The following is a 15,597-nucleotide window of genomic DNA, read 5'->3' on the forward strand; positions in this document are numbered from 1 at the left end:
TCCTCAGTGATCAGGAGAGGGAAGGAGGAAGGAAAAAGAAGGGGAGGAATGAGGAAAGAAGAGAAGAGCAGGGAAGAAGTGAGGCTTGGGGCACCCAGCATATTTGCACTGGGATCCCAAGGAGAGTTAGAGGAAGAAGAGTAACCTAACTTTCTAGCAGGTGTAAAGAGGAGATAAAAATTGAGGGATTAATCAGGGAGTCCTGGATTGTGACATCTCAAGATAAATCCTTATAGACAAGTTAGATGACAGTTATTCGGTCAGTATTTAATTTAAAACCTAAGACTCCTCAAGCCAATAAGAAGGTTGTTTGTAGCCCTCTAAATGCTAGAGCACAGGGGATGCTAGCAGTGAGTCCCCACTATGTACAGGTTAAAGTAGAGTTATTGGGATACCAAAAAAAAAAAAAAAAAAAAAAAAAAAAAAAAAACCAGCAACAAGAACAAAAAGACAAACTAGGGCCCAACTAGGAACAAGGAATGCAGGTAGCTTGAACCTGAATGTTGCCTCAAGCCTGTAATCAAAATCCATGCCAAATACACGCCCCCCTCCCCCAACTCCATGCCACCATTCCCACCCACTCCTCTTTTCTGGACTAAGAAGTTAATTGCCCAGGGCCTCCCAGATGGGGGCTGGCTGGAGCAGACACAGGGACTCAGCAAGGAACAGGGCCCTGCTACCCCAGATTTCCCCAGCACCAGGCAAATCTAAAGCATCCCCCTGTCCCATTTGCTCAACTCCCATGGGAACTCTCAGGACTGGAGCTCCCCTGCAGTACTTTTCGGTTAACATGTGCTCACATCTTCGTCTCCTGCACAGATGGGGAAAGCCAGCACACAGGACAGTAAACCTCCTGGTACTTCAAGTTACGAAATTGTGATCTAGGCTGCCGGGCTGAGTTTTCCCTCTGGAAACTGAATTGCAGCCACCAATACTGGCAGGTTCCCTGAACCCAGATCTCCACCCAGCTCTTAGTAGGAGAATGAAAATTGCCATATTTCAACATGGAAGCAAAGCCGGAAACCTTCTGTTACTGGGCATAGCTTATGCCTAAGTGGACAAATGGATGCATACCCTTCCTGAAATGGCTCCCTTCTGGATGAATGACGAAGCAGGCTACCTAATATGGTGTTTCCCAAACTTCTTCCCATCGTAGTATATGTAGAAAATAATATTTTTATGGCACACTGGGGTAAACAATCAAGATCGCTCACATCTGGAAGCCGCATATGACCAGAGGCCTCTCGTGACTGAAGGTAACAAACTGCCCAGCAACTGTGGGAGAAGGGGATCAATGTTTTGCACACCTGTAACAGGCCACGGCACAGCAGCCAAGATGCTGTGCTCACCTCACCATCAATATGTGTGAAGATCCCCGGTGCATGGCCTCCCCCAGTCCCTACCTCACAAATCTGGAAAAGGTACCCTTCACTTGAGGCAGATGCAGCCCTTTCCCCGGGTGCATGGCTTGGAGGGCAGAACGTGGGCTGCATATAAGCACACTCATCGCTTTCTCTGGAAATCTTTGTGCCCGGGCACAACGTGCTCAGTAACTCCAAACACAAATGACGATGCTGTGTGGGTCTCTGTCAGAGTGGTGGCTCTCAGCCATGTCAACACGCTCTCCAAATGGAGTGTTGGAAAATGTTCTTTCTGTAGGGTCTGGAGACTGCTGGGCATTTTTCGTGGCGTGCTACTTCAGAAGCCTCGTAGGATTTTCTTTCTGGCTAAGCTTTCCTTCTGTATCACTCCAAGCAGCCTCAGCGGAAGAAGCAGTCATGCCCGGTTTTCTCGCTTTCTGAAAGGAATTGACCAGCTTATATTTCTCACACTTCTGGGGAACTGGGTGTAATCCAACCATCAAAACAGAAGACCTTGCAAGAAGCAGAGTCATCCTCCAGAAGGAACTTGGGAGATGATGGTGCAGATTATGAATCTGGGTTCATCCCAGTTCCAAAGGCCCAGAGAACTACAGAGTTGAGGCGGAGGCAGAGTGCCCCGACCCCGGCATCTGGTATGAACTAGAACCGTCAAAAAAAGACCTTATGAGGGGGCAGGGCTGAAGCTGGGCCTTGAAGGATGGATGAAATTTGGATAGAGAATGAGGAAGACGGGGACTCTCCAAGTGAAAGAAGCATGAAAAATGAGCAGGGGCCTGGATCAGTGGGGTGTATTCAGAGCACCTCTCCAGATGCACCATGCATGCTCACAGTCCCTTGCCTATGCATAACAGGGTGGCCCAGCCAGACAAGTGCCCTTCACCCCGTGTCCATTTACATGCCCTTCAATAACCGCCTCAAATGGGCGTTATACCTCTTCTATAAAGCCTTCCCTGGTATCAGGAGTCAAAATTAATCAGGGATCTTTTCACATGGCTGTTTTGTCCCCTTTGATCCTTCTATCACTAGAACTCATCTCATTCTACCTTACAGCATCAATAATTATTTGTTTTCCTCACTACATTGTACATGTTGGAATTGGCGATAGACAGAAGCCGGCTGGGTGTGGTGGCCCACACCTGTAATCCCAGCACTTTGGGAGGCCAAGGTGGGCCGATCACCTAAGGTCAGGAGTTCAAGACCAGCTTGGCCAACATGGCAAAACCTGGTCTCTACTAAAAACACAAAATTAGCCCAGTGGGGTGGCACACATGTGTAGTCTCAGCTACTCTGAAGGCTGAGACAGGAAAATCGCTTGAACCTGGAAAGTGGAGGCTGCAGTGAGCCGAGATGACACCACTGTACTCCAGCCTGGGAGAGAGAGAGCGAGACTCCATCCCCACCCCCTGCAAAAAAAAAAAAAAAAAAAAAAAAAAAAGAGAGAGAGAAAGAGAGCTAGCAGTCAATAATCATGGTACAATCAAATTCTGATAAGCACTAAATATCAGGATGCGGTAGCTCAGGCCTGTAATTCCAGTACTTTAGGAGGCCAAGGCCGGTGGATCACTTGAATTCAGTAATTCAAGAGGAGCCAGGTTAACAAGGTGAAACCCTGTCTCTACTTAAAATACAAAAAATTAGCTGAACGTGGTGGCGCACACCTGTAATCCCACCTACTCAGAAGGCTGAGGTGGGAGAATCGCTTGAACCTGGGGGGGTGGAGGTTGCAGTGAGCTGAGATCCTGCCACTGCACTCCAGCCTGGGCAACAGAGTGAGACCCTGTCTCAAAAAAAGTTAAAATAAAATAAAATAAATACCAGGATGCATACATCAGAGGCTGTTCATGGTATAAGGACATTTTGGAGGGAAAAGACTTTCAGAGTTAGGCAGACCAACTAAGAGGTCAACTGAAGCACCAAACCAGTTGTAAGGAGGTGAAAGGCAGCGCCCTAGAAAGACAGATGCAGGAAGAAGTAAAGAGGCTTGGTCGTAAAGGATGGAGGCGTTCCAAAGTGACACTGAACAGGCTGCGTTTCTCCTAAAATAAAACCAGTCCTCACTCCGTGGATGCGTTGAACACTCACTCCTGAACATCTTTATTCTCTAACTTGCCCTCTTCCTCTTCCTAATATGCTCACTCGTGTAAATTTCCTAGTGTCCTAATGCCCCTGTGCATATTGTCGAAAATAAAAATAAAAATCAGAAGCCGATTAGATCTCTTAGGTCTTCCAGAAGGATGAAGCCAGAGCCCAGGAATTCTGAAGGTGGTCTTTGTGCTCAGTACACCCTGCTCTTGTCTCTCCTTTCACTGTTTGTCTCCTACGAATCTCCTGATTCATGAACACGTTAAATAGTCACCCTTCTCTCTAGGGCTCAGTTCTTAGATTTTCCTCCGTAAAATATATGCGATCTTATTTTCCTCTCCACAACTTTCCAGATGAACTAGATTGTGACCAACAGGTGTATAAAATCAAAGCACCACGGAACAGGATCTTGTATCCAGCCAAAGTGGGCCAGTTTTAAAAAACGTGCATCAAAATGGAAATATCGGAGACAGAGAGCCCTCTGGTGGAAAGTTCTAGTAGGTCAGGACAGTCTCTGCCTGCAGACACCTCGCACTTTACTGAGGGACTCAACTGAGAAAATGAGGAACACGGCAGCTCATGTTCCTCAGAAGAAGAAAGTGAAGCTGGTTTAAAATATGATTTAAAAAAAATCTATAGAACACTCCAAACTGCACAGACTATGAGAAAATAGCCTGGTTGGGCCAGCTCGGAAACCAGGCACAGGCAGGAAGGAGCCTGTCTGGTTTGTGCTGTGTCCACAGAGAGCGCTTCTTAGGTCCCGCCTGGAGAGAAGGAATGCTGGGCTATATTTTCTTCCAGACTCATTATTTTTCTTCTGTTTGACTTTTCTCTGAATTACTCTTGATTTGTATAAATTTTCTCAAGAATAGTGACAGTCTCCACCAGTTGTAAAATGAAGCTTGAAGGCCTGGCACAGTGGCCCACGCCTATAAGCCCAGCACTTTGGGAGACCGAGGTGGGTAGCCTGATCACAGGGTCAGGAGTTCAAGACTGGCCTGGCCCACACTGTGAAACCCCACCTCCGCTAAAAATACAAAAAAATTAGCCAGGCCTGGTGGCACGTGCCTGTAGTCCCAGCTACTCAGGAGACTGAAGCAAGAGAATCCCTTGAACCCGGGTGACAGAGGTTGCAGTGAACCGAGATCGTGCCACCGCACTCCAGCCTGGGCGACAGACCAAGACTTCGTCTCAAAAAAAAAAAAAAAAAAAAAGAAAGAAAGAAAGAAAAAATGAAGCTTGAAGAACAAAGGCAACATGAGGAACTATAATAAGTGGTCTTAAACGTGGGCTCTGACAGTAGAGTGCCTGGGTCTGAATCCCGGTTTCTTAGTCATGTGACCTTAGTCAAGTTACTTTAACTCCACTGTACCTCAGTTTGTCCATCTGTAAAATGGGGATAACAATAGTTTCTACCTTGTAGGGTTGTTATGGGGATTAAATGAGGTGTTGCTCACACAAGAATGTGCCTCTGCAAGGCAAAGCTCTGGATTTTTTTTTAATAAGCTGTTCTTATAGGCACGAAACCTTCAGAAGATGCTAATCCATATTTATGAAATAAGCTTCTTACAACAGAAATGCAGCTAGCACTATACAAAATTAATGTTGTATATCAAACTTTTAACTCTCATCCCTCCTTATGCAGATATATTTTGCTATATGCAATGTTTGCCTCCCCGTTATTATACCACAATCTATTTACCTGATGCTATCCCTGTCTCACCAGTTAGACTGAGAAAACAGAGGATATATCTAAATAATAATAATAAATAATAATAATAATAATAATAACGAAGAGCTCCTTGAAGGCAGAGAGCCTGTAACAATCATTGAGGGTTTATTTTGTATACCAACTGCTAAACTAGATGCTTCATACATTGTTCTCAGTACTCACGACAGCCCTGTAAAGTAGAAATTAATTCTTCCAGTTAACGCTAAGGCTGATATAACGAATACCCTGGCAAAGTTGGAAAGCTGGGAAGACAGGAATTGAACTCAAGCCTTCTTGTCACCAAGGGCCATGCACTTGTACCCTGCCACGCAGTTTCTTCTTACCTCCTGTGGATTCCTCATACCTGGCCCTTGGCCTTAGGCGTACATACACCTGCACTTTGCTTAACACGTAACAGGTGGACCACAAATAGATACTGAATGAATACTTGCATATACCAATATTTTATGGTACTAAAAACAGCTCAAAGTAAATATATTAATATGTTAATTCCATTGCTATCTGGATAACCACTCAACTTTTCTGTTGAAAATGACCATTTAATTAAAGAAGGTTGGATAGAGCTCTCTATATGGATTTTGTACAGACAGGGGTTTCAGGTCATAAATACTCTGATGAGTTAATATAAAATGAGAGAAACTGTAAATTTCCATGACTAAAAATCACAAGTATAACAGAAACTATTGTGCTGAACAATTTACTGATTAAAAAAAAAACAGCTATGAATGTTTAGACTTAAATAACCCCCATCCAAGTGTGAGAAGCCCTTGTAATTTTTCAAAATATATGAAAGTGTTAATATATTTTGACAAAGGACCATTTAAAAAGTCCTGAATTCTGACTTAAAGAAGCAAAGCAATGACTAATACATTCTGCAGAGACTTGCAGACTTTGGGAATTCAGAAAGGAACGGGTGAGAATTATTAACTGTGCTGGCTGATCGCCCAGACAGTCCGGAGCAGCCCTGTATAAGTCTCTGGGTTTGGGATGGATCAACTCTGTAACTGGAAAATGGCCAAATCTTTGCAAATGAGAAAGATTTTTCTTATAAGTTCTTATTGTAGGCAAATAATCACATACTTTATTTGTCAGACAATTTTAAAATGCACATTATCTCAACTCTTTCATTTAAAACTCGTATTTCCAATAGTTTATGGGTCATCTCTGCATAGATGTCAGATGTCACCTCAAATTTAGTGTCCCAAATTGAACTGACAGGTCTGTCTCTGACCTCCCAACTTGCTTTCCTTCTGTTTTTCCTGTGCTAATGATTCACCATGATCAGAATAATTAACATTTATCCAGTGCCTATTGTATGCTATTCCCTGTCCTGTCTTACATTTACTCATTTCAAGACCATAAGAAACATTAAAACTCATCTGCCTTCTCAAGAAGATACAGCCATCCTCTGTTTTACAAAGTAAGAAGCTGAGTCACAGAAAGGTGAAGTCTTTAAGGTTGAGTCACAGTAGCTCATCCAACTAAATAGAAAAGCCGGATTCAACTCCAGGAGCTGGGTACAGGACTGCCATTCTTCACTGCTTCACCAGTCAGCAGCTACCCAAAGAAGAAAACGTTTTCATCCTTGACTCCTTCATTCTCCCTGTCACCCCAGATCTCCTCTACGTCTAGTCAGAGAATAGGTCCTGTCAATTTCAACTTCCCTATATGGCTTCTCTTAGCCATGTCCCTGTAATCGGCCTAATTCTCTAACACACCTTCCCTCTACATGCTCACTCCCTCAGATCATTGCTTTATCATGTAACACCTCGGTTGCTATTAGGTAAAGAGCAATCTTTCTAAAACAAAAGTTCTTATCACTTCACTTCCATACTAAATATTTTTCCTGGGGGACCATACTCCTTAGCAGTCTGACCCATCAGACCTTCCAGGCTGTCCCCTGCCTACTCTCTAGGCTCCAGCCACACAGAATTATCATGGGTCCACGCACCCACCAAACTCTCCCACACCTTTGCGCGTGTTGTGTCTTCTGTCTGGAATGCCCTTCTCTCCCTTCTGTCTCTGGCTTTTTCATACTTCAAGGATCAGACTGAGTATTCCCTTTGTGTGAGTTTCCAAAACTTCCCATCCAAAGCTGTGTATATAGCTCTCTATTTATACTTTTACAGCATTTGGTACACAAGCACAGAGTAGTAGCTTTTATCATATTCTATGATAATTATATAGCTATGGTATTTTCTTAGCTCTCTCTCCAACTGGTTAATAAGTTGTTTTGTCTCTGAGTACTTAATGAACCTCAGTTCCTCAAAAAAAGTTTATTGATTAGTTCATTACTAATTTGAACATGAAAATTATGTTCACTAGTGGCAAATGCCACTCACCCTATTCCAGAAGCTATGCATCATGTTTGCAGCAAGATATCTTATCCTCTCCACATGTCGCCTTTTATTTTAGGCATTTGTAAATGTCTATTAATAAAGTATTGTTCATACATTTTACCTTGTAAGTGCCTAAGATATGAGACTACAGGCTCCATTTCAGCAGATAAACACAATAAATATCATTTTATAATGCATCTATTCTTTTTTGCGTTTTACTTTGTTTTGGTTTTGAGAGCCACAAAAACGAAGTAAGCAGATGAAACAGCAAAGGAGCTAGTCCACATGATAAAAGCCCTGTGCTGTCTGAAAACCCAGGCCCTGAGGAGGCACAAGAGACCAAAGGATTGAGAGTATAAGACAGACAATGAAAAAAAGAAAGGCTGATGTGGAGAGATGAGGGACCCTGGGAGGAGACTGAAAAGCTAGAGGAAGGAAGGACAACTATCAGAAACAGACAGAACCCAGAGTAAGCAGAGGTGCTGGGCCACAGGTAGAGAAGAGAGTTCTCTCTTGATCAACCTAGAGAGAGGAAACTGAGGACTTAAATCACGTTTTGGGGGCCATATCTCTCCAGGGCAGGAGCTTTGTCTTATTCGTTTTTCACTCACAGTGCCTCATCACAGGAGCCAGTGCCTAGTAGAGCTTAATAAATATTTGTTGAATGGAATTTGGATTGGTACCCACATATCAGGAGAGGAAAGGGAGTCCTGAATTAAAGAGTAGAAATTCTCTGTGTCACCAGAGTGCCGCTTGGAGGACAGGGATAAAAGGAAGGGGCTTTTAACTGAGGAGAATGAGGTTGTGGTTCCCACAAAACTGTAGGTTCAGGGCCTCAGAATGTTTGGTAAACACTGAAGGGGAAGCCACTTACTAAGAGGTTCTGTGTGAGATAGCAAATGGCTTTTAGGTCGGAGACAAAACCACTTCCCCTATTCCCTTATCAAAGAGGCCCAGCTGCTCTGTTCTGAGCCAGTCTTTGCAGATGAGCCTGGTTTTCTAGCTCCGCAGCGACATCCTCTTGCAGGGTGGCTGGGGCGGGGTGGGGGGGGATGTTGAAATTGACTGCTACCCATGAAGAATTTCAGAGTCCCTGTGTAGAAAGGGTGTAAGCAGACACAGTAACCATTTGAAAAGATAAACAAAGTTTACTTCTCGGTGCTCACCCTTGAACAAGAAGAAACACAACAAATCTTATTTGCAATATTCTAATCCTTCTTGGGAGTTCATGAAGAACTGGTGTCTATTTCACCTAATTCAGATCACCAGTGGGAAAGTGCCGCTACTACAAACCCAAAGATTAGACCCAAAGATTAATACAGAAAATTGATGGACCCGAAAGTTGGTTACTTAAAAAGACCAACAATATTGACAAATTCAGCCAGAGGAGTTGCAGAAAAAAGACAGAGTACTCAAATTCCTAAAATTGGAAATGGAAATGGGGACAGTACAACCAGTTTTACAGAAATGAAAAGAATAAAAGAGAGTAAAATTGTACCAACAATTGGATAACATAGATGAAGCAGACGAATTCTTAGAAGCACACAATTTTTATGAAGACTGACTTATGAAGAAACAGAAAATCTGATTAGACCTATAACTACTAAGAATATTAAGTAAATAATTTTAAAACAACTTCTCAACAAAGAGAAGTTCTGGATCAGAAGGCTTCACTGGTCACCAAAGAGTTTTAAAAAATTTTACATGAATCCTTCTCAAACTTTTCCAAAAATTGAAGAGAAATATATTAATCCACTCCGTCCTCCTTGACAAAATACCACAGACTTGGTAGCTTAAACAAATGAAATTTATTTCTCACAGTTCTGAAGGCTTCAATGTCTGAGATCAAGGTGCTAGCTGATTCAATTGCTGGTGAAACTCTCGCTGGCTTATAGGTGGCCAACTTCTCAGTATGCCCTCGTGTGGTAGAGAGAAAGCAAGAACTTGAGTTTCTCCTTTCTTATAAGTCCCACTCACACGACCTCATCCAAACCTAATTACGTCTCAAAGGCCCCATCTCCAAATATCATCACACTGGGGCTTAGAGCTTCAATATATACATTTTGTAGAGGCATAAACACTTGCTCCTTAACAAGAAGAGACCACTTCCAAATTCACTTTGTGAGGCCAGCACTATCCTGATACCAAAGCCGGACAAAGACACTTAAAAAAAAAAAAACTACAAACCAATATTCCTTATACATATTTATGTTAAAATGCTTATAAAATAAGTAACAAACAAAATTCAGCAGCATATTAAAAGGATTATACAACATGACTTAGTGGAATATATTCCTGTTTAATGCAAGGATAGTTCAGCAGACAAAAATCAATCAATGCGATATACTGCGTAAACAGAATATTTTAAAAACTGGTCATTTTAATTGACACAGAAAAGGCATTTGACAAAATTCAACATCTTTTCATGACAAAAACTATCCTGCAAACTAGAAATAGAAGGGAACTTTCTTAATAAAGACCATCTATTAAAAATTCACAGATAACATCGTATACAATGGTGAAAGACTGAAAGCTTTTCTCCTACGATTAGGAACAAAACAAGATGCTCACTTTTACCACTTGTGTTGAGTGTAGCATTAGAAGCTCTAGCTAGAGAAATTAGACAAGAACAAGAAATAAAAGACATCTTAATTAGAAAGGAAGAAGCAAAATGATCTCTGTTCACAGATAATATAATCTCATATGTATAAAATCCTAAAGACTACACAAACACACACACACACACACACACACACACACACAAAGGACTAATAAAAAATTCAGCAAAGTTGCAGGATGCAAAATCAACTTGTGAAAATCAGTTTCATTTTATAAACTAATAAACAATCCAAAAAAATAAGAAAAACAATTTAATTTACAATAACATCAAAAAGAATAAAATACTTAGTAGAATAAACTTAACCAAGGAGAGGAATACTTGTACACTGAAAGCTCTAAGGCATTGTTGAAAGAAATTATAGAAGATATACATTAACAGACAGACATCCTGTGTTCACAGATTTAAAATTATTAAGATGGCAATACAATCTACAGATTAAATGCAATCCCTATCCCATCCCAAAGGTGTTTGCAGAAATAGAAAAACTCATACTAAAATCCATATTGAATCTGAAGGGACACCAAATAGCCAAAACAGTCTCAGAAAAGAAGAAAATTGGAGGCCTCATCCTTCCAGATTTCAAAACTTACTACAAAGGTACAGTAATCAAATACAGACCAATGAAATAGAGTAGAGAGCCCAGAATTAAACTCTTTAATATGTTGTCAAATGATCTTTGGTAAGGGTTCTGAAAGCACTCAGTGAGGGAAAGGCCAGTCATTTCAACAATTGGTTCTGGGACAACTGGACATCTACATGCAAAAGAATGAATTTGGACCCCTACCACATACTATACACAAAAATTAACTGAAAACATATCAAAGACTTAGCTGTAAGAGCTGAAACTATAAAAATCTTATAAGAAAACATATGGAAAACCTTAATGACATTGGATTTGGCAATGATTTCTTGAATATGACACTAAAGGCACAGGCACCAAAAGAAATATAGATAAATTAGACTTCACTGGCCGGATACAGTGGCTCATGCCTGTAATCTCAACACTTTGGGAGGCTGAGGTGGGCAGATCACCCGAGGTCAGGATTTCAAGACCAGGATAACCAACATGGAGAAACCCCATCTCTACTAAAAATACAAAATTAGCCAGGTGTGGTGGCACATGCCTGTAATCCCAGCTAATTGGGAGGCTGAGACGGGAGAATCGCTTGAACCCAGGAGGCGGAGGTTGCCATGAGCTGAGATCACGTGACTGTACTACAGCCTGGGCAGCAAGAGTAAAACTCCATCTCAAAAAAAAGAAAAAAAAATGGATTTCACTAAAATAAAAAATTATAGTGGATCAAAAGACACTGTGAAGAGAGTGAAAACACACAGAATTGGAGAGAATATTAACAAATCAAATACCTGATGAGAATACATTAAAAAACTCTACAACTCAAAAAATAATAATAATCCAATTTCAAATTGGGCAAAGGACTTAAATAGACATTATTCCAAAGAAGATATACAAATGGCCAATAAGGCCGATAAGCACATTAAAAGACACTCAACATTATTAGTAATTAAGGAAATACCACTCAAAACCACAATGAGATGTCACTTCACAGTCATTAGGGTAATCATTATCAAAAAATGAAAAATAGAAAATATCGGCAAAGATATAGAAAAATTAGAACCCTTTTTCCAATTCCAGGTAGGAAGGTAAAATAGTGTTGCCACTGGGAAAGGCAGTTTGGCAGCTCCTCAGAAGGTAAACAGAATTACTGTATGATCCAGCAATTTTACTCCTAGCTGAACCCGAAGAAATGGAGAACAGGAATTCAAACAGATACCTGTACAGCAAGGTTCATAGCAGCATTGTTCACAATAGACAAAAGATACCAACAACCCAAGTGTCCATCAATAGATGAATAGATAAACAAATGTGGTACATACATGTAATGGAATATTATTTAGTCATAAAAAGGATACAATGCTGATACATGCTACCAGATGAATAAACCTTGAATAATTATGCTAAGTGAAATGAGCCAGACACAAAAGGAAACCTATTGTATGACTCCACTTACATAAGGTACCTACAAGAAACAAATTAATAGAAACAGTAAGTAGATTAGAGGTTGCCAAGGACTGGAGGGAAAGGGAATGGAGAACCATTGCTTAATGGTCACCGTTTCTGTTTAGGGTAACAAAAAGGCTTTGTAAATAGTGTTGATGACTATACAATATTGTGCATATAATTAATGCCACTAAATTGTACACTTAAAATGGTTAAAATGATACATTTTAGGTTACATAATCACAACATATAATTTAGGTTATTTTACCATAATAAAATAATCCCCCCCACAAATGGAAAAAGTATTTTGATGGAAAGTGAAATTTCCAATTCACATTGCACAATTAAGATTTGTGCACTTGACTTCCGGGCAAGATGACCAAATAGGAACTGGGTGATTTCTGCATTTCCAACTGAGGTACCCAGCTCACCTCACTCAGACTGGTTAGACAGTGGGTGCAGCTCACAGAGGGCAAGCCAAAGCAGAGCAGAATGTCCCCTCACCTGGGAAGTGCAAGGGGTCAGGGAGCTCTCCCCTAGCCAAGGGAAGCCGGGAGGGACCGTCCTGTGAGGAACAGTGCCCTCCAGCCCAGATCCTGTGCCTTTCCCATGGTCTTTGCAACTTGCCTGCTCCACCAGGGCCCTGGGTTCCAAGCACAAAACTGGGCAGCCATTTGGGCAGACACCAAGCTGGCTGCTGGAGGGGTAGGTTTTTTTCATACCCCAGTGGCACCTGAAATGCCAGTGAGACAGAACCATTCACTCCCCCGAAAAGGCAGCTGAAGCCAGGTAATCCAAGTGGTCTAGCTCAGCAGATCCCTCTCCCATGGAGCCCAACAAGCTAAGATCCACTGGCTTGAAATCTTGCTTCCAGCACAGCTGTCTGAAGCCAACCTGAGATGCTCAAGCTTGGTGGGTGGAGGGGCATCTGCCATTACTGAGGCTTGAGTAGGCAGTTTTCCCTTCACACTGTAAATAAAGCTGCCAGGAATTTTGAACTGCTGGAGCCCAGCACAGCTCAACAAAGCTGTTGTAGCCAGACTACCTCTCTAGATTCTTCCTCTCTGGGCAGGGCATCACTAAAAGAAAGGCAGCAACCCCAGTCAGGGGCTTACAGATCAAACTCCCATCTCCCTGGGACAGAGCACGTGGAGGAACAAATGGCTGCGGGTGCAGCTTCATCAGACTTAAGCATTCCTGCCTGCTGGCTCTGAAGAGAGCAGTGGTTCTCCCAGCACAGCGCTCTAACTCTGCTAAGGGGTAGACTGCCTCCTCAAGTGGGTCCCTGACAACTGTGCCTCCTGACTGGGAGACACCTCCCAGCAGGGGTCAACAGACACCTCACACAAGAGAGCTCTGGCTGGCATCTGGCAGGTACCCCTCTGGGATGAAGCTTTCAGAGGAAGGAACAGGCAGCAATCTTTGCTGTTCTGCAGCCTCCACTGGTGATACCCAGGCAAGTGGGGTCTGGAATGGACCTCCAGCAAACTTCATCAGACCTGCAGCAAAGGGACTTGATGGTTAGAAGAAAAACTAACAAACAGAAAGGAATAGCATCAACATCAATATCAACATCAACAAAAAGAGTGTCCACATGGAAACCCCATCCAAAGGTCACCAATATCAAAGACCAAAGGTAGATAAATCCATGAAGATTAGGACAAACCAGTGCAAAAAGTCTGAAAATTTCAAAACCAGAATGCCTCTTCTCTTCTCCTCCAAAGGATCACAACTGCTCACCAGCAAGGGAACAAAACTGGATGGAGAATGAGTTTGACAAATTGACAGAAGTAGGCTACAGAGGTGGGTAATAATTAACTCCTTTGAGCTAAAGGAGCATGTTCTAACCCAATGCAAGGAAGCCAAGAACCTTGAGAAAAGGTTAGAGAAATTGCTAACTAGAATAATCAGTTTAGAGAAGAGCATAAATGACCTGATGGAGCTGAAAAGCACAGCACAAGAATTTTGTGAAGCATACAGAAGTATCAATAGCTAAACTGATCAAGTAGAAAAAAGAATATCAGTGATTGAAGATTAACTTAATGAAATAAAGCATGAAGGCAAGATTAGAGGGAAAAAAAGAAAAGGGACGAACAAAGCCTCTGAGGAATATGGGACTATGTGAAAAGACCAAACCTACGTTTGATTGGTGTACCTGAAAGTGATGGGAAGCATGGAACCAAGTTGGAAAACACACTTTATTATCCAGGAGAACTTCCCCCAACCTAGCAAGATGGGCCAATATTCAAATTCAGGAAATACAGAGAACTCCACAAAGATACTCCTCAAGAAGAGCAATCCCAAGACACTAATTGTCAGATTCATCAAGTTTGAAATGAAGAAAAAAATGTTAAGGCCAGCCGGAGAGAAAGGTCAAGTTACCCACAAAGGGAAACCCATCAGACTGAAAGCAGATCTCTCTGCAGAAACCTTACAAGCCAGAAGAGAGTGGGGGCCAATATTCAACATTCTTTAAAAAAAAGAATTTTCAACCCAGAATTTTATAACCACGTAAACTAAGCCTCATAAGCTAGCTGTATGCAGAAAACCAAAACTGGATCCCTTCCTTACACTTTATTTAAAAAAAAATTAACTCAAGATGGAGTAAAGACTTAAACATAAGACCTAAAAACCATAAAAACATAAAAACCCTAGAAGAAAACCTAGGTAATGCCACAGTACATAGGCATGGGCAAATTCTTCATGACTAAAACACCAAAAGCAATGAAAACAAAAGTCAAAATTGACAAATGAGATCTAATTAAACTAAAGAGCTTCTGCACAGCAAAAGAAACTATCATCAGAGTGAACAGGCAACCTACAGAAAGGGAGAAAATTTTTGCAATCTATCCATCTGACAAAAAGCTTCTGCACAGCAAAACTATCATCAGAGTGAACAGGTAACCTACAGAATGGGAGAAAAATTTTGCAATCTATCCATCTGACAAAGGGCTAATATCCAGAATCTACAAGGAACTCAAACAAATTTACAAGAAAAAAACAACTCTATCAAAAAGTGAGTGAAGGATATGAACAGACACTTCTCAAAAGAAGACATTTATGAACCCAACAAACATATGAAAAAAAACCTCATTATCATTGGTCATTAGAGAAATGCAAATCAAAACCACAATGAGATACCATTTCATGCCAGTTAGAATGGTGATCATTAAATAGTCAGGAAACAGCAGATGCTGAAGAGGATGTGGAGAAATAGGAATGCTTTTACACTGTTGGTGCAAATGCAAATAGTTCAACCATTGTGGAAGACAGTGTGGTGATTCCTCAAGGATCTAGAACCAGGAATACCATTTGACCCAGCAATCCCATTACTGGGTATATACCCAAAGGATTATAAATCATTCTACTATGAAGAAACATCCACACATGCTTATTGCAGCACTGTTCACAATAGCAAAGAC

General features: G+C 41.5%; 1 protein-coding gene across 2 annotated transcripts in view; it reads left to right on the top strand.

The window, feature by feature from the left end:
- Positions 1–8,534, top strand: part of LOC120360166 (SLAM family member 5) — a 38,206-nt gene extending 29,672 nt beyond the window's left edge. Inside the window, exon 7 of one of the 2 annotated variants that reach the window (XM_074390225.1) lies at positions 820–8,534. In XM_074390225.1, the coding sequence (XP_074246326.1) occupies positions 820–885 (66 nt within the window). In that variant the 3' untranslated portion in view covers positions 886–8,534. The remainder of the gene's footprint in view (positions 1–819) is intronic. The other variant, XM_074390226.1, reaches the window with a different exon arrangement.
- Positions 8,535–15,597: the final 7,063 nt, after the last annotated feature.

Source organism: Saimiri boliviensis, chromosome 19, assembly GCF_048565385.1.
Source record: "Saimiri boliviensis isolate mSaiBol1 chromosome 19, mSaiBol1.pri, whole genome shotgun sequence".
NCBI classification, from domain to species: Eukaryota; Metazoa; Chordata; class Mammalia; order Primates; family Cebidae; genus Saimiri; species Saimiri boliviensis.